General features: G+C 38.4%; 5 protein-coding genes across 5 annotated transcripts; 4 read left to right on the plus strand and 1 right to left on the minus strand.

The window, feature by feature from the left end:
• Positions 1 to 467: 467 nt before the first annotated feature.
• Positions 468 to 4,991, plus strand: LOC108876239 (TPA-induced transmembrane protein homolog). The gene is made up of 7 exons (XM_018665611.2): positions 468 to 497; positions 952 to 1,029; positions 1,217 to 1,294; positions 1,664 to 1,796; positions 2,092 to 2,252; positions 2,987 to 3,057; positions 3,146 to 4,991. Exons 1-7 carry the CDS (start codon positions 468 to 470, stop codon positions 3,330 to 3,332), a joined length of 738 nt encoding a protein of 245 aa, XP_018521127.2. The 3' UTR covers positions 3,333 to 4,991.
• guca1c (guanylate cyclase activator 1C) lies at positions 3,558 to 10,629 on the plus strand. The gene is made up of 5 exons (XM_018665430.2): positions 3,558 to 3,701; positions 7,789 to 8,061; positions 8,546 to 8,695; positions 9,187 to 9,274; positions 9,620 to 10,629. The coding sequence occupies exons 2-5, from the start codon at positions 7,867 to 7,869 to the stop codon at positions 9,754 to 9,756; spliced, it is 570 nt and encodes a 189-aa protein (XP_018520946.1). The 5' UTR covers positions 3,558 to 3,701; positions 7,789 to 7,866; the 3' UTR covers positions 9,757 to 10,629.
• A 1,281-nt stretch (positions 10,630 to 11,910) lies between these two features.
• thrsp (thyroid hormone responsive) lies at positions 11,911 to 12,681 on the plus strand. Its single transcript, XM_051065533.1, is given in 2 exon segments — positions 11,911 to 12,302; positions 12,304 to 12,681. Coding segments are annotated over 2 exon segments (414 nt in total). The 5' UTR covers positions 11,911 to 12,006; the 3' UTR covers positions 12,422 to 12,681.
• Positions 12,682 to 12,772: 91 nt separating this feature from the next.
• Positions 12,773 to 14,187, minus strand: ndufc2 (NADH:ubiquinone oxidoreductase subunit C2). The gene is made up of 3 exons (XM_018665532.2): positions 13,924 to 14,187; positions 13,521 to 13,664; positions 12,773 to 12,963 (listed from the first exon to the last, which is right to left on the minus strand). Exons 1-3 carry the CDS (start codon positions 14,060 to 14,062, stop codon positions 12,914 to 12,916), a joined length of 333 nt encoding a protein of 110 aa, XP_018521048.1. The 5' UTR covers positions 14,063 to 14,187; the 3' UTR covers positions 12,773 to 12,913.
• An 810-nt stretch (positions 14,188 to 14,997) lies between these two features.
• Positions 14,998 to 19,252, plus strand: rab30 (RAB30, member RAS oncogene family). Its single transcript, XM_018665531.2, has 5 exons — positions 14,998 to 15,159; positions 16,497 to 16,595; positions 16,690 to 16,773; positions 16,884 to 17,067; positions 17,526 to 19,252. The coding sequence occupies exons 2-5, from the start codon at positions 16,503 to 16,505 to the stop codon at positions 17,774 to 17,776; spliced, it is 612 nt and encodes a 203-aa protein (XP_018521047.1). The 5' UTR covers positions 14,998 to 15,159; positions 16,497 to 16,502; the 3' UTR covers positions 17,777 to 19,252.
• Positions 19,253 to 19,542: the final 290 nt, after the last annotated feature.

Raw genomic sequence — 19,542 nt, forward strand, 5'->3', positions numbered from 1 at the left:
TAACAGTAAGGTTGATTATGAATCACAGAACACTGAGTGATGTTAAATCCAAGAAAACGAGTTGTGTCATGTTCTGCCGAAGTTTCCTCCCCCGCTTTCTTAACTTGACGACGCCTCCCAACGTCAGCAGCACCGAAACTTCAAGGAAACTCACCTGTCTTGCTGGCAGGGACAAAGGGGTTCGACAAGACACTAATGGCTTCGTCTTGGGGAAGGTAGGGGACAAGCTGTCGACGTTTTGCTGAGTGACCTGCTGCTTTTGAGGAATTGCTGCCTTTTAGAACCGCAGCTGGGACGTTTATGGGCCCGCTGAACAGTGTGGTTTCGTTATCAAAAGTCAGCACAAAGGACCCGCATTTCCGGGTTAGAAGTTGGAATTGGCTATCGATAAAACTCCCATATTACTCTGCGCATAAAACAAACCAGCATGGAGTTTCAGATGCAGCCCATTACGAGGAATGGGAACGATGGCGCAAATTCTTCGTCCAAATGAACGGGTGAGTTCATGAGATGAGCAAATGAGAGTTTATGTTTAGTAGCCTAATAATGGAAATAATTGTAATACTTAATAGAAGCACACAATATCTACATCTATAATTGCCCTACATACTCACATCTAACTTTTTAACCATGTAACATCAGAGCTGAAACCACCAGTCAATTAATCAAATAAAATTCTATATCTTTATAATCTGGATATGTATGAAACAAACAACCTGAGGATGTCACCTCAGGCTTTGTGAAACTGCAATGCCATGTTTCACAATTTCTGATGTTTAATAGACGAAACTAATCACTGAATTGAGAAAATATTCAAGAGATAAATTGATGATTAAAATAATCTGCAATCATAACTTTAAGTCACATATATCATAATCATTTTGCATGAAAATTGCCATTGTGATGTTTGGCATGGTACAGTAATATTCCTTAATATCTGACTGCTCCCAGGTGACAGTGGGTAATGGAGGTGGTGCAGCCTACAGGATTCCTGATGCAACAGAAAGAGATGGGCTGCTTGGTGTACAGGTGAGCTTTCATCGATGTTATCCTCTAGTTTATCTGGTGGTTTGTTTTGTTTTGTTGTGAACCGTCTGTTCAGAAGAAGAAGAATAGAATAGCACATACACTCTGTTAAAAAGGGAGCTCTCCTCTCCATGGCAACAATGTGTTAGGAAGGTGACATATGTCTGATGTGTCTTTTTTGTTTTCTCAGGCTGGTACTAACGGGGAGGCGATACCCTCTGTCCATGCTGCAGAAGCTCAAAGGAGAAATATATACACAGCACAAGAGGTATGAAGACATTTAGTAAAACACGTCTGCAATTTTTTGAGAATTTCCTCCTTGGAATAAAGGAAGTGTAACTTTTGTGTTACCATGTGATAGCTCACTGAGGTTTTTCTCCCCATCCATCCCCTGTCAATACACAAGACAATACACTCATAAATAATTTAAATGGATACTGTAGTAGTAAGACTTTTTCTTCACATGTCTTGATGCTTGTCATCACAAACAAAGAACAATAGCTCTTCTACAGTGTAGTGTTTCTTGAATGACGTCTCATTAAAGTGATACTCCAGCCAAAATCTATCGTAAATATCAGACTTGAACCCCTATATATTGTAGCCATACCTTGACAAAGTTATTTCATTATGTTTCTAGGAAAGTGCCACATGCAGAATAAAGAGAGAGCTGAATGAGACTGTCTTCTGGAAACTCAAACTATGGATGATTTTTATCTTCATTTTTCTCCTCATGGTTGCTGTGATAATTATTTCACTGCTGGTCTGCTCAGGTAAAGTTTTATGATGAATGGTTTGTATATTGAGGAGTGTTAGATTATGTTACATTTAGTAAGTGACTGAACACTCTTTCAAAGACTTTATCATACTTGAAAGTACAAATGTTACGAGGCCAGTTAAAGGCCAAAGCATATGTTATTAGGCAATGCTCATGAGTTTAACATCAACACTTGCAATGAGACTGCAGACTACTTCAGAAATATATACAATGCAAAGACAGTGATAACATCTTATGCCAGAAATTATACTGATTAAGTACTTTTTTCCCTCCATTCTCTCTCTGAGCAGCAGTCCATGAGGACGAGGATGAGAAGTTTGACCCTTCGTTGTTTACAGTTCCTCGTTATTTCAATGGGAACTTCCAGCTGCCCAATATGGTCTTCACAGAGGAACTTTTCACCCTCTCCTCCAATAATAGCCAAGCACTTATTGCTGAACTTCAAGAAAAGGTTTGGCCAATTATTACCTGTATTTCCAATAATGTAACAATTCATCTTAAATGATTGTGTATATATTTAACTCAGAGGATAATTACAAATGTACAAACTGTGGAATATGTTGGCAAACATTATAGAATTGACTTGTATAGACACTGTTTCTTTCTTTTGCTGTAGCGTAATTTGTTACCTAGCAACAACACCCATGTCAACATCATGAATAGAAAATTTGCATGATGCATACAGAGAAATAGCTTGATACATAACAACTGGGGGGAAGATGCGGGGGCATTATGCACAGTAAGAGAATTACAGTTTCAGGCAAGATAGATTTACTTTCATTTGACATTTTGCTAAAACCTTCTAAGTTACTCTAATTTTAACCACATTATAGAATCACATTTCACACGTTAGTCGTATTTGGTTTTTGTTTAGTGTGAGAACTGCTTAGCTGATTTCCTCCACAACTGAGGGTGACAACTGTACATTATGTAGGTGTAAAAGTCAACACCAAACATCTTCTAAACTGAGACAGTAATGCCACAAGTTTCATAAAACAAAAACCGCTGATTGACACTGCTTTTGCCAACGGCTGAAAGCCCTAATTAGCTGGTTTACTGAGAATTCAAATCAAAAGCCTTCAGCAGCAGAATAAAGCTCAGGCCAAATTGAAAGTAGGTTTTTTATCAGCCAAACTGTTTCATTCTCATTGTTTGCCTCTGCATGTTTCAACGTGCCGCACCCAGCTAGCTGACCTCTACACATCCTCCCCTGCCCTGGGGCGATACTTCTCCAAGGCTGTGATATTTGCTTTCCGGTAAACAAACATCACCCTCTCTACATCAGACGCTGCCTTTTGTCAATCCACGTGGAGTTTCAGGACTTCTGTTTTATTCTTCCCACAGGAACGGCTCGGTCATAGCTGACTACCAGCTGACATTTCTCATGCCTGAAGAGGAGCAGGATCAGCTGAGAAACTTTACTCTGAGCAGGGCGATGGTATACAACGTGTTCAGGCAATTTCTGTATGACCAGGAGGCAGACACCTCTGCGTCGATGTACATTGATCCCCTATCTCTGAACATGTTTTGAAGACAGTGCTGGCAATTATCCACAAACAGACTGGGAAACCAGAATATCTTGCTTTCTTTATCATTTAAGTGAGATACTCATGAAACACTAAACTTCCTATGGCAGCGCGGGTGCTGACAGCATATGATTTGACAGACTTCAGTGTGATCTTCCCACGAGTTGTAGAAATGCATAATATTCATTACCACAGGAAGCTACGCAGCCACAGTCACACAAACGCACCATGTTTGTGGGGTTGTATGTAGCTCATATAGATGAAGGCTCTGAAGACTATTCTTAATCAAATCAATCCACAGTGCAGGATTTGTCAGGTAAAACTGACATCTAACCTCTGTCAAACTGAGAATAACAGCAACAATCAGTGTTTTGGTAAGTATATGAAATATTTTTTTCCTTCTGTATTATACATTTTGTTGTGTTTTCCAGTGCCTTGTTCAACTACAAGTTTATTAATTGTAAGAGTGCTGATGTAAATGTCATTGCTGTTATTATTTGTATTCATTCCCTGGCTACCACTGTAATTTTGTGTGTGACTGTATGTATGTAAGAAAAACCAGTAGCTGGTTAAGTGTTTTTTAATGGAAATACAAATGTTTGTATTTGCATATCTGTGCCATTATTCTGTGTCATCAGACATGATTTGCAAACTCAAACTGTGGAACGCTGTAAAAACATTTGCATAGAAAGCGACAAACGCTGTAGGGAAATCAGTCTGAGGGACCTGTACAGGGAAATAAGCCTGCTGGAGCTATCACTTTGTAAGTGAAGGCTATGCATGTCCATGTAAAACCATATATTTTATACACAAAGAAATTATAATTGTGCAGTATATCACTAAATGCATCTTTTTTTTTTACATTTATATTTCTCTGACATTTTGTTTGACATATACAGCAGGGCACAGTTTTATTCTTTGTTGTTGAACAGTAGAGGGAGTACATGCCCCACATGCAGCTGCTACTGTTTCCTTTGTTTTTCCTCACCTGCTTTCTCTGGCTCTGTTTGCAGAGAACCATTGAGAATTTACATTGATATCCTCATCTTAAGTAGAATAAGTAGCAGGTTGTTGCAGTTAATGGTATGGGCAATATATAACACATTTATTAAGTAGTAACTGTGTAAGTATGTCAGATTGCAATCTGTTTCCTGGCAGTAATCATGTCAACATATCGGTCCTATAATAAGATTACAGCAGTGATCAGTGTTTATGCCAAATTGTCTGGTTCCAAACAGTTGTTCTATCACCAGATGGTTATTAATTACTCATCATGTCAGCCGGTTGCACTCTACAAGACATCATGAAAAGAGTTCAAGCCTGAGCCAACTAAGACACTAATTGCCACGTTTAAAAAAAAAAATTATAATAATAATGTTTAAGGTTGATAGTAATGTTTTTTTGAAATAGTCATGTAAGAAAAAATGTGTAAGGTCTACAATTTCTCAAATGAATATTTTTTCAGATACTGTATTTGTCACTGCTGAAACTGTGAAGTTAATGTAAGAGTTATTGCTGTCATTCAGTTACACTATAACCTCACTACAACCATAATACCAAGATATTGTGCAAGTATGAGGTTGACGTGAGAATTATCTTTGAATGTAGGTTTTTGGGATTTTATATAAAATAAATTATCATTCTGATGACAGAGCGCATTAAAACACTTTCCACTGTCCAATTTCAGTATATTTTTTAGTATATTTTTTTATTTTCACTGGAAGGCAAGGTTTAAGGAGATTTGATCTCAACGATCTAAGTTTTATTGAAGACTGTTTTGAAAAGACACAATTAAAATCACTTGAAAAGGAAAAGCACAAATTGTTAATAGTACTGTATGTGGAAGGAAATGCTGAGCTTTTTTTTCACATGCAGTTCTCAAATGTCCTTGCTCCATGACAGTCACATGCTTGTCAAAAGGTCACGTTTTAACAGTGCTGCAACAGAGAGGTTTCAACAGCTTATTACTGTACATGAAGCCAAAATCACTCCACCTGCTCTCTGAAATCTGCAAACATTGCAAATGTCAGGATAAACAAGTATAAACCTGCACATTTCTGTTTGGACTGAATTTATTGATTCAGACTGGACGACCTCTGTTGACTTAAACTGCTCTTTACTGTATTAAGGGGTTAGAGGGGATATTTTCTGCAGGGTGTTTATCTCTGTTCCATTAAAGTAAACACTTTTCTTAATCTATTGGCAGCAGTGAGAGATCATTTGCTAAGGCACAGGGCAGCAGCATGGATCCTGGTTGTGTCAACCTGATAGACTAGTAGATTCTAGCTGCCTGTAGTCCACTGGTGGTCCATCTTGTCAATCCTATTTTGAGAGCTGTTAATCTTCTAAAGCCAGATTTACTATAATAAGCACTCTGAGCTTTGATAGCCTGGTTGGTTCAAACAGCACCACTCATGCCTCATTTGTGCTCATGAACCTCTGAGATCGGTCATGCAGAGCCACACTTAGGTCAGTCATGGGTCAACAGGGTGCCTGTTAAACATGTATTTATCCATTGTGAGATGTTCGTGTGAGATTTACCTTCATTCTCATATACTCAAACTCTAAACGCTCAAACGCTAATTCAGTATTAGTGTTACCATTTTTTATTTCTTAGCAGTAGTAGAAAAGTGGCAAAGACAGCTCTTTAAGCATAATACCTTTTTTGCTTGTTACTGATACTTAGAGAAGAAGGAAACATGTGAACCCCCCTCACTCACCTGCATGTTGATATCACAAAGAAGATGTTTAAGTTATTTTGACCTGGCGGAGGCAAGTGGTGAATATAGAAAATTCTTTTCTATATTCATTTATATGAAACCATTCATTTTAGGTAAACTCAATGTACATTATGTTAAGGTGGATACAACAACAAATTTAAATAAATAAAGTGCAAGAATAGCCACACTGACAACCACCCACATTCTGAAGCACACTGGCACACCACAAAACCATTCCACAAACACAAACCACACTCTCACACACACACCCTCAACAAATCTGGATCCTGGGTTAGAGAGACCGGATCTGAGAGGCCTGTCTGTTGGTGGTGAGTGAGTCAGAAATGCACTGAAAGAGGTAAAGTAGAGGAAAAGTAGATTTGTCGTTCTTTCTCTTACAAATATTTCTATTCTACTGTAGATATTAAAATACTGTACATCCAGGATCCAGGGAACAGTATATCCTGGCTATTGATGCTTAGCATATACTTTTATTATTAAATATTTACTTCAATCCAAATGAAACTATACTTATTTGTGTATTTAGCTCATATGTAATCTCATGTGTCCCAAATATATTGTCAATTTGTTGTAAACCAGCACAAAATCTTTGTATGCGCAGTGGTATGCACTCTCTCTCTCTCACTCTGCAGCAGCTCCTCAATAGTTCGACCTGAGCATTAGCAGCAGCCTTTTAGGCTATTAACTTAATTAGAAATTAAGAGTTAGATATTGTATTGAGTCATCAAATTGATAACATTTTTACTCTTTTATATTTTAACATAACTTTTATTCACTGTATCTTTGAGTCATACTTTAAAAACAGGATTACAGAAAACCATAGAAATGACAAGCCTTTAATACTCATAACTCATAGCACAACAATGAAAAAAATCAAAATTATTAGCTTTTGGTGAAAATATTATAGTACTTTAATAGTACAAATATTTTCATGTTTCTCCTGTTTATTCAATGTACCATGTGTCTATATTTATCACAGATAATAATAACCTTTATGTAATATTTCATAAGAGGCTTAATGTATGTCTAGTAGCTCAGGAAATATCCTTTAGTCTGTTCATGTATGTAAAGAGGATAAGTCTGTTCCAAGAGGTTCTCCCCTGGTTAATTCCTGAGGAATCCCAGAGGTTTGTGATAACCTGTGTGGGCGGGCAGAATGCCAACAGCTATGTTTGCCTAAAGCTCTGTGATCAAACATAGATGACTTATTTGCACGCAGAAAAGAAATGTGATTGTGTAGATGAGAATACAAATTAAGTGGTAATGAAAATTCAGTAAGTATTTAATAATAGTAATTATTCATTAATAATAAAGTGCAATATAAAAAAAGAAAATGAAAAAAACTAATCAATACTGAGACACAAATATGGGGGAGAAAAATTAAGGATGCAATGCAAATGCAACTCCCAGTCCCATAGTAGATATGGATTACAAAGCAAAGGTCATCAATGAAACTGTATCTCCCTGAGACAGTTCAAACCTGAGGGACTTCCTTTGTTGCATATTATAGTCCCAACTCCCAAGATATTGGCATCCTGCCTCTCTTCAGTCAAAGAGCATGCAATGTCCTGAGGTTCTAGGAAGACTTCTGCAGTTATCCCATTAACGGGTTATCTCTCCTTTTGGCTGTCCCAAGACTTAAAGATTAAGGCAGTTGCTGCATGAGGCTTCAGCCAGACCTCAGTGCTGCCAGTTCTCTGCACTAACACTGTCCTCTCAGCCTCCAGCTCCAGCTCCATCTCCAACTCTGCAAGCTCTCTGCAGGATTCTGGACAGAAATCACACCTCTGGAGGAATAATGGGTGGCCACTGCTCAAACCTGGATGATATACTAGAGGAAGACATGCACCACTGGTACACCAAATTTATGAGGGAATCTCCCTCAGGGCTCATCACGCTCTTTGAGCTCAAGACAATGCTCGAGATGAATGGTATGACAGAAGAGGCCAACAGTTATGTGGACCAGGTCTTCTTCACCTTTGACATGGATGGGGTAAGAAAACACATGAAACACATTAAGGGGAAAAAAAACAGATTGTGTGATTCCCTCAAAAAACGTTAACAATACCAATGATTTGTCAGACATTTGCCATATCATCTCAAATTGTTTTACATGAAGAATGTAACATTTTAAAAGGAGTAATTAGAGTCTACAAAGATTTCTGACACAGGGCACACTGATGTTATACAGTACTCTGTGACACCTGACTCCTCCACAAAGGTTAAGACAAAAGTCACACATATACATGCACATCAGAAGTACATGATTTACAATACATCTAACTATCTGCAGTAGTTTCCTCAGAATTACATTACCCCTATAACCCTTGCATAAATATGCTAAATCATGAAATTCTGATTTTAAAAAAAGAGAAAAAACTGACATAATAAATATTTTTTGGATGTTACACATACGTTGCCAGCTTGTGGATATATAGTCCTTTCCCTGACTGTATCTTGTATGTGTTCTTTTGTAGGATGGTTATATCGACTTTGTTGAATATATTGCAGCAATAAGTTTATTACTGAAAGGAGAAATAAACCAGAAACTAAAGTGGTACTTCAAACTCTTTGATCAAGATGGAAATGGGAAAATTGACAAGGATGAACTTGAGACTATATTTAAGGTACAGTATATTTTCTTTGAGTGTTTCATAATCAGAGTTTCACAGACCAAAGGAACCTGGCAGCTCACAGTTCCCTGAATTGTAAAGCTTAGCTGCTCAGCTGTAAGAGAATAGAAATGGGTTTAACAGGCCATGATCTAGACAAGACATCTAATCCAGGGGGCTTCTTATATAACCCCAAGTCTAAATATGGCCTTGTCAATAACCTAATTCACTGTCTAAGGAAGTCATGTAGTAATCACCCTACACGTTACATGACAGCTTTTCATCTTGTCACAGTTATATCATTAACTTGCCACCAGTCAAGTCAAATCATGACCTACTTATTGTGGAATAATGCTCTTCTATCTGTAATGGCTAAATGCCATGGTTGTATTAACAGAAGTAGCCGTTGTGGCTTATAAGTCTCTTTGTTAGTCTCAGGAGCTACTAAGACATTAGGCTTTTGTTTAATCAAATCAATCAATTAACTGTGTAAACTCTTCTATCAGGCAATTCAAGACATCACCAGGAGTTACGACGTCCCCCCAGAGGAGATTGTGACTCTTATATATGAGAAAATCGATGTCAATGGAGAAGGTATCAAATACTGTTTCGTCAGTCCATGATATAATGATTTCTCAGCCCTCAACACAGGAACAGTTTATGGCTGATATTTTGTGTGCGTTTGTGTTTTTGCTTGCAAATAACGTCACCATGACAGTCCAGTAATGTCCAGAGGCTCCTGGTTTTTAGAGTAAAATATTGCTTTAATAGGGAAGAATGTTGAAATAGACATTCTAATAATTGTGTAATTTTATAATATATAAATTGTCTCTTTTAAATAGTAAACTTTATTGGGATTATAGACACTAATACTCTAAAGAAACCGCACTTAAAATGTTGTTAATCTTTGTTGTTAATCTGCTGTATTGTTGCCCTCAGGTGAGCTGACGTTGGAGGAGTTCATCAGTGGAGCAAGAGAGCATCCTGACATCATGGATATGCTCAGCAAGATGATGGACCTTACCAATGTCCTGGAAATCATTATCAGAGGTCAACAGAAGAAATCTGTGAACTGAATTGATCATCAACAAACCTGTATTGTGTGGAGAATCAAGATCTTTTGGTGGATTTTCAGGAAAGAGTGTATGTGCTTGATGAAGAGCCAAGCCCCATCTCAGACAGCACAGAATAAATCAATGAACTGACTGAGCAGTCCTACGCAGATATGATCTTTCTGTAAGTTGCCCAAGGAGTGGAGAGAATTTGTCCTCCTCCTTCTGCTTGTGCTCTCACATTTCTTATGATGGCCCTTCAGTTTTGTTAAGGTTTAAAGCACTCCAACAGATGTTTGGAGAGTCTCAGTGAAGACAGGCCCATCTGCTTTCAAGTTCCCATCATACCTCAAGTAGATGGCGCAAAGCAAGGTGGATAAATCACTTTGATTTATGTCATTAAGGGTTTACTGAGCTGGGAATACATGGGCTTCTTGGTTTGCAGAACTGTCTGGCACAAGTGGGTTGCTTCAGTCCAAAATGTCTTGGACAGCTTTGGGATTATTATTATTATTTTTTTTTTTTTGAACACAATGAATTCACATTTCAATTCTGATTAGTCACACCTGCCAAATTCAGTATGAATTTCTGATAAAACCTGTTTATTGAAAGCATCATAGTCACTTCCTCTGCAAATCAATGACATAATTACTAGTGGGTGTGTGGAAATAACATCTAAAACACTCAATGAGATTGTTTTGTGTTGTTGCACTTGTAATATCTGCATGAAAACTGTACTATGTACAAAAACTGGATGGTACCCAAATACAACATACTGGCTGAATGTCAAAATATTGTTGTCATGTACATGAAATGTAATGTTTCACAATATTTTGCTGCAATTAAGGTTACATTGTTGCCTTACAAATTAATACAATGTTTTTTGTTGAAATGAGATTTCTTTTCACTCTTCATTTTTTGTGTCAGATTGAGATGCAGGAGTACAAGGAATATAACAATTTTTCTTTGAATGTATGTTTAACTTTTTCTATGGTAAACAGTATTTACTATATTGTTAAGTATAGTGCATTAGCAAATAGCAGAGGTGTTACTTAACAATCAGGAGTGAAGTTTTGAACAAGAAAACGTGGACCATGATGTCACATATGGCATGTAAAAGCATCATTATGTGCAGTACAGTTGGACTCCTGGCCACTGAAAGAGCTCAAGGACGCCATCTTGTGAGAAAAAGGACTAAGTGATTCACTTGTGACAAATTAAAAGTGCTGAACATGGTTGGAGGAAGTTCAACGCTCATATTTTCAGCCCCTTCTTCATTGTGGCTTTTTTTTTTTTTTTTTTTTTTTGCTCATTCTCCTACTTTACCAACTTATAGTGAAAAGAGAGGGGCAGCATGCTTCAATACAGTCTACTCTGTTAAGTGAACCACTGTTAACAGCAGACAGGCTGTGTAACTATCAGGGTTTATAATATCTGGTCAAATTCTCGTTCGCTTTAGCAGCCAAATTCTTTTTGGTATGAAAACTGGCACAAAGTTGTATCCATGGCATTTGCTTTGTTCCTCTTCTGAGCTAGTCTGCCAAGGGACAGACTGTCTGCAGAGCTTTCATTTGCATTTGTGCAAAAAATAACAGCGCTTGTCAAATCAACTCATGAAAGAACCTTAAGATCAGCTGTCATTTGGTTTGGAGAGGAACAAATGTTTGCACCCAAGCCTATTTGGACCCATTTCATCCAGTGCTGGCTTTCCTCATTTTTATTTCAGGATCATACTAAGGCTTAATTTTCTAAGACTAACCATCCAAGTTCTCATTTTCTTTACCATATGTGCAATCAGAAGAACCTGAAGTTCAAACCTTTCAAATAACCTGCAAATATAAACACAGCTGACCTTGGCTTAACACTAAGGTTCTTAACTTTGGGTCAGCATTTGACATCCTCCAGCTCTTTTTAACATAAATCAATCAATATCAAACCATGTTATCCCTTCAAACTGAGGTCATTCAAACATAGTGGTCTCAATGGTTAATGATTTGACAGACGCTCATTTTAGTGCACACCGGTCAGACATTATTATGAACTTGGAGAATTGAGGGTTGTGTAAATCAAATAAAGATAAGGGTTTGACTCCACATAACACTCAAAACAGTCCTAAATGTATCGGATGATTCAATTACGCAACTGGGCTGATCAACCCATCTGTGCTGGCCACATAAATTCACCACTATCTGCTCTCAAGGCTTTGCACTGCACACTGCTTCCTACTGTCTGCCACCACAGCACAGGAACAGGTGACCACATCCAGCCAGAACCATGCAGTCTGCCGAGGCCAAATTCAACAAAAACAGCCTTCTCTTGGCTCTGAGACGATACAGCTCAGCCGTCAGCGACATGGAGCAGACCATTCTCCTGCCGAGCCTGCTGCGAGATGTGCCCTCTGATGATGTGTGGGACAGTGAAGCAGCAGAGGAGTCATGCGGAGACCTGTACAGAAACTACGTGATGCTCAAAGCCATAAGAAACACAGTGGAGAGTGGCCTAGTTCCCCTGGATGACCACAAGACCAAGAACAGCACAGCATTCAACAAGACCCTGGAGCCTCTCTTGGACACCTGAAGCCCTCTTCCGCTTCCACCTGAGAGGACTGTTTTCTGTGATGAGCGACCTCACCAAGAAGACTCAGAGCCTTACTGAGAAATATATGGACATTATTGGAGTGGCAAATTAGAAAACAGCATATGTGGACATCAAACAAAACATCAGGTGTCTGTTTAAATGTGGTATATATAGTCACTTGAAAATCTTAAATCTCTGAACTGTTTACATTCAGTGACCCCAATGTCTCAAACTAAAAAAATGTGGAACAAAATGCATTGCCAAAACTGATCATTTCCATCTCTATATTTGCTGACTGTAAAAGCCCCTTGGAAACTATGGTTTGAAGATGTAGCAAAAATATTGATTGATTAAATTATAATGGAAACATTAGTGTTTTTGTATTGATTTGTTTGCAAACACACAACCTCAGAGAATTACACTCATTGTTTTTACTAAAAAGAAAAATTTCAGTCAGAAAAAGTTGAATTTGGATATTTTTTTTTTTTATTTACATAGCGGTATCTCTTGCAATACAAGATTTCACAAAAAGATCACTGAGGACAGATGGTAGTCTGCAAATGTTTTCTTTCGCCCTCTCTTCCATCGCACCAGCCGTTGACACTTAGCGCACGGGGTAGAAGGGTTCGACAATCTCTGCAAAAGTCTTCTTCTCTGATGACACAAAAGAAACAGAGAAATTACATACCTACACAGGCCACCCTGTTTTAAATTCTAGTTTCCCTGTGTAGACCTACAAATGTCCTACTGCACTAACACTAAAGATATTATGGCACAAACTACACAGCATGAAGCTTAGTATATTGATATTGACTATATTTGAAGATACTGATTTGTGACCAGCATATGACTGCTGTTATGGTGGCATGGAGAATATATAATCATATAATAGATCACAACTGACTCATGCAATACAATAACAGTACATGCAGAGAGTGGTTGTTATTTGATATAAAGACAATAGAGCAACACTACAATACCATCTTTGGATAGCCGTTCCCATGTGTTCAGTGAAAATCCACCTGGCCACTGTGCATTATGTCTCAAAGTGTTCATCAAAAATGTATTCATTTAAGTCTTAGTTTAACTGCACAGACAGATGGGGGGAGAGGATTAATCACTGACCCTCCCAGACTTAAATTGTGGAGTATGAAAAGAAACATTGCAACACATAAACAGGATGCACAAATGTACATCGAAAAATTATTTACCCTTTGGTGCAAATTCCTCTGGATGGAGTTTGATATACTCGTTCATTTCTCGGTCAAGTCTGGCGTAAGTGTAATTTTCATATTTAGTGACGTGGTAGCCGATGAACCAACCAATTGTTGTCAGCAGGACCTGCCGATGAACACCTAAATAGAGGAGAAAAGAAAACAGAGTAATGTAATTTAAGCACATAACGTGACAATAATATAAAATGAACCTTGCGTTGAATGCACAAATAAAAGCCTTAATTGCGCTGTGGTCTTTTCACTAATTTCACTTCGCTGTACCTGTTACTAAATCCAATTCAAAACTAGAATGAAGAAATAAACAAAGCATAAGTATGCTGGGTCGGATTAAATGTTGCACCAAAATAAAGTCGGAAAGCCAGCTAAGAAACATGCTAACCTGATTTTAGCGGCGGCCTGTGGTTAATAGCATTCTGAAGCATCGCGGAAAGCCAGCCTGTGAAGCCCAGCCACACCGAGTTCCTGTTGACGATTCCCGGAGGAGGGAGAGACTTTCCCTCGTCTGACACGAAGCCCATGGCGAGAAAAAATCCCTTCAATTCAGCTTATTGTAATGACCTCCCAGATGCTTGTTTCTACTACAACTGCTATCACCTCTCGTAGGAAGTCAAGGGCACGGGGTGTAACCATAGCGAGATGTCCGGGCAAAACATTTGAAAATCTTTGGTTCCGTCTATTCTGTCTCCTAGCAACTGACGCCAAAGGACAAAACTTTATGTTAATATGCGATAAATGTGAGTGCTTTTCAAACTTACCTTATATTATTTTGATTCTGAACGTACACAAAATACTAATTGATATTGAACGAGGCTCGCTGTTATCAACAGCACATTACTACGTTACCACCAAAATTGCTTAATTCTGGTAGCTAGTTAGGGAAGAACAAATACTTTAGTAGGTGTTTATTTTAAGTAAGACTTCGCGGTGGCAATGGCAAGGCTAGTATTTCCACTATACCTGTATTAATAGCTCTCAGCAACACCAAAGTCCTTCCTTACTATGTCTCTGATAGTACTGGTAGTAGTCTTATGGAATAGTACAAACATTATTATCAAAACTATATGTAGCATGCTCGGCCCGTGTGTCCTTCATAATAACGTTAAATCTGTTAAACAGTGTCTGTTTCTAATTTTTTTTTTTATTTTGTACTGCAAATGGATTATATGACACTGATTAAGATATTTAATGCACTGAAATTGAGGAGCTGAGATTATTATTTATCACCCAGCAAAGTTAGTCCTGGTTTTACAGTCGACAGATACATAAACTATAGTTTTATAGTAAAAGAGCGTATTCTCTGTGAAATGTATTGGAATAAAATTATCACATTTAACAAAGTAGAAATACTTAAGTTACAGGCTCTCAAAACAGCACTGAAGTGCTGTACTTGAGTAGATGTACTGAGTTACTTTGCATGTGAGCTGATGACATCATTGAGTGCAATCCTCCTCCTCCTCCTCTCCCTCCTCCTCCTCCTCTATCAGACAGACTGCTGAGCTGCTGAGGATACACAGGCAGAGGAATTATGCCCTTCCCAACAGTGGCTTTCCCCGTTTGATGAGGTGACCTATGCATATCAAGTAGTTAAAAGTCCGGGGATATCCCGGTGTTTTTGGTAAGTGCAAACTATTTCCAGGCTCGATACGCAGCATTGACTTTGGTTTTTCCCTCCTGCATCTGCAGATAGTGCCAAAATGGCTAGAGTCACACGGTAGCTGCTAGTTGCTACTGTTGCTAGCTTCGCCCTAATGGCTTATCAACTCAGGGGATAATGAAGCGTTATTAGGAAGAAATGTAATGTGAACTAAGACAGAGAGCGTGCAGAATGTCACAGTGTTACACTGCATTACAAAGCAAGGTAAGAGTTAGTAAGGAAATGCGACACGGGAAATTTTTTCTGTATATGAAAGCGATTCCAGCTGAATTAAACCGTAAAACATGGTTCATTGTATTCAAGCTGCAATTTGAGGATTGACGTCGTCTCGGAAGCAACAGTTTGATTTCTTATAAGTGCTTTCTTTTTTCTTTCTTTCTTTCTTTATTTTATTACAATGACACACTTAGTTTTCACATAGAGGCCCGATTCACAGTGCTGGTATCGGAGCAGATGTAACGATGCTGCAGGGAACACTGAAATTCTAAGTGACTATCCCTGTTTACATGCAGTTTACATGCCGCTGTGTGGTGTGTGGACATCAACCAAGGAAAAAGAGACACATTACAACCATCTTGGTGCTTTTTACAGATTATTCACACCAGCAGTGTTTGGCTTGGCTTCACAATCTCCCAAAAGTGATGCAGGGCCCCTTAAAACTGTAGCTATGCAGAAGCATCAGGGATCACAGGTTGAGCAAATATCATATGATATAAAAATGGGAAAATCCGGTGGAGAAATGAAATGGAAACATTTCCTCTGTTAAGCAATGTGCTGTCGTTCTCAAATTCTGTCTCAAACTGTCAGTGCTTGAGGGCAGTAATGATATAGCATGGAAGACATGATACAGTTGAACAAAATATGTATTTTAACATCATCTGTACCAGACAGCGAAGAGTTACAACTACCAATTTATTATGAACAGAGACTTTTGCTTTGATTGGGTAATACCTTTCTTTTTCTCACACACTCTCCAGTGCTAATGAGCTAAATCTGAATTCAAATACACATGTTTGAGAGCCACACCAGGGCATATGTCATTCACAATATTCCGGTCAGTGTCAGTGAAAAATTTTCAGGTCAGATGTTGGTTACGATCTTCCCCTGATGATGTTGGCCTGTATGCCAGTTTCACGGCAGTTTAGTAGTTTCATCACTGTCTCTCTTCAGGACCTCTTCAGAAGTGTACCAGTGGCTTCAACATGCACTGGAGACAAATATAATCATTTTAGTCAAATGCCATGATGTGTTTCAAATGCATTTACACATCTCCTTTTTGTTTTTCCTTTATTTTTCAGTTTAGCATGAGCATGGAAGATTATGACTACCTGTTCAAAATAGTTCTGATAGGGAATGCTGGCGTTGGGAAGACATGTCTTGTCCGGCGCTTTACTCAGGTTTGTATTTATCTGTGCTTATGAATGTGGAATTATCACAGGGTATGAAATTATATTCTGACATAATGTAGTATAATGTATAATCTAATTTTAGGGCCTTTTCCCACCTGGACAAGGGGCTACTATTGGAGTAGATTTCATGATTAAAACTGTGGAAATCAAAGGGGAGAAGGTCAAGGTATACAAAGATTAAAATGTTTGTTTTTTTTTTTTTAACATATTATGTGCCTTTATGTTTTATAGTAGTTTGGATGGACAGTTGCTCATTTCAAATATCTTGTTTTCCAGCTGCAGATATGGGACACAGCTGGACAGGAGAGATTTCGCTCCATTACTCAGAGTTATTACCGTAGTGCCAATGCCCTCATTCTTACATATGATATTACCTGTGAGGACTCCTTCAGGTGCCTTCCAGAGTGGCTGAGGGAGATTGAGCAGTATGCCAACAACCAAGTGGTGACTATATTAGTCGGTAAGAACACTTTCCTTTGCCCTTTAATGACTGATGTACCTCTTTTATCCTCATGTTCATCACTGATTATGAGATAACTGCATAATAGCGGGCACAATATTTTACTGGAATTGACCTGGTTTTCTGAGCCTGCAAATGTGACCATGAATTACTGAGCAGATGTCGTGGCAGTTTCTGAATACACTTTTGTCAGTTTGGTAAAGTGCAATTTATTGTTTGATTTCTGTGAATCATTTTGTCACTCAAGGAACTTAGGGGAAAAAAATCATTTCTGTCTGGAATAGAAAAGCTCACACAATGTCTTTGGTTACATCCATCCCACACAAGCATGCACTCACACTCAAGTACACCCACCTCCACTTCCATCTGCCTCATCTACACCCACCCACCACTGTTCAGGAAGACAGTCTGTGTTGTGACACAAGAAGCTACATTCTTACTGTTTGTATGTCTTGCAGGTAATAAAATAGATCTGGCAGAGAAGAGAGAGGTTCTCAGACAGAGGGCTGAAGACTTTGCTGAGGCTCAGAGCATGCTGTATCTGGAGACCTCAGCCAAAGAGTCCGACAACGTTGAGAAACTTTTCCTCGACCTGGCCTGCGAACTCATTCGAGAGGCCAAGCAGAACAAGCTGGACAACAATGACACTGCCCCAATGCCCGGTGAGGGTAAAACCATCAGTTACTTGAGCTGCTGCAGCCTCAATTAGGGAGAGCTCAGCCTTCTGGCCATGGTAACTCAGTAGCCATTGACTGTAGAGGGCAGATGGCCGAGCCCCAATGCCTCCGTCCCTCTAAGATGGCACAAAGCCACTTAGTTCCGTCATTTCTAGTCCCATGCCTTTTTTAAGCTGTACAAGGGAATTAGTCAACTTTAGTTTGGCCTTCCAGGAACAAGCATTTTAAGATGCTGCCATTATGGAAAACATTATCCTCAATGCAACAGGATATAAAGTATGTCTGCCTGATGCATCCAGGAATCTGAGTAGGGCTCCATTTTGTCCTCTTCATGGTGAAATGGCAGAATTTTCCTGTCTGGGTTTTAGGCTCCATTTTCATTAACCATCAATGTTCACCAGCAGTATTATGTGAGTGGAAAGCTCTACCAGGTATTTTGTTACAGATTCAGCAAAGCTGACAAAAAGCTTCATTATCATGGGAGGTTATCAGTTAATGGTAACAATATGTTTACACACAGTATGTTTTTGAGATTACCAAGTCTGATCGAGTCGCAAAAAAACTTTGCAAACTTTCCCTGAAATCAGTTGCACAATCATTTATGTCCCACTACAGTTTCTTCTGCTCTGAGAATTGCATTCAACATTATTAACTCTCATGTTCTCATTTCTGAGTAGTTATTTGCACCTGTCATTACAAACTGTGAAATATTTGTTCCCAGTAGGAGACTTTTACTTGCTGCTAAGATATGTTTTAATGTCAGATAACATAAATTTAAAACACACATATAAATACTACATTCAAACAGTATTCTGTGACGCCATTCTTTTTGTCATATTCTTGCAGTGCTTGCGATTAGTCAGGTGATTTAGTATGAAGCAAGTTGAAAGGCCTCTGAAATTGTCATAAGTAGAAATTATGAAAAGTTTTTATCACTTGACTTTTTTTGATTGTCAGCTGTTACTTTTACCCATAGACGTGGTTATTTCTGCCTTTGTTGTTGCTGCCTAGCCATGAAATTGTATGACCTCTTATTTGTTTGAAGCCGTTTGTTCATGTAGTTTCGTATATGACTTGTTGTATTTCATATGCTTTTATTGTGAAATTTGATTGTCCAGCATGTTTTGCCATAATTTGTAGTGTCTAACTTTATCTCTCATATATTTGCCATAACTGTAATGTACTGTATTGCACAATGCCATATACTGCACACTTATTTTTATTATAACATTTTGTCCTTTGTTGTACAGAGTTGTAGTACATCTTGGCACTTTGCTTTTATACTTTTTATTTTCAGTAATCCCTTTGTACAACTGGCGAGCATTTTGTTTTGCCTTTTACCTTAGACTTAACAGCAGTTACTGTTAATTCCTTTCATCTTCTTGTCAACCCAGTCTGGGAAATACAAAGGAAAACACTATTGGGATGTTGTGCTTTTTTTCCTTTATGTGTACAAAATAATCCCTAAAAAATTACTCTGTACATTAACATTAAATAATTACACTAAATATCTTGCATTTGTTATATGTTATTCCTTATGGCCAATTATTGCACTGTAGATGGTTAAGTGAGTCAACTATTCCCAGAGACAGAGGTTTTTTTTTTTAGTGTAAAAACATTCATGTTCATTGATGTATGTGTAACTACATATTTCTATCTTAAAAAGTCTATGGCCCACCCTAGGCTATACTGGGGCCACTGGAATTCAGTTTCAACAGACCACTGTGGTGTGAACAAATGCAGCCAAACAAGGACTCCTACTTTCCAGTAGCGAGTCTTGCTACCTAGTCTGTCTCTT

The sequence above is a fragment of the Lates calcarifer genome, linkage group LG21 (assembly GCF_001640805.2).
Source record: "Lates calcarifer isolate ASB-BC8 linkage group LG21, TLL_Latcal_v3, whole genome shotgun sequence".
Classification (NCBI taxonomy): Eukaryota; Metazoa; Chordata; class Actinopteri; family Centropomidae; genus Lates; species Lates calcarifer.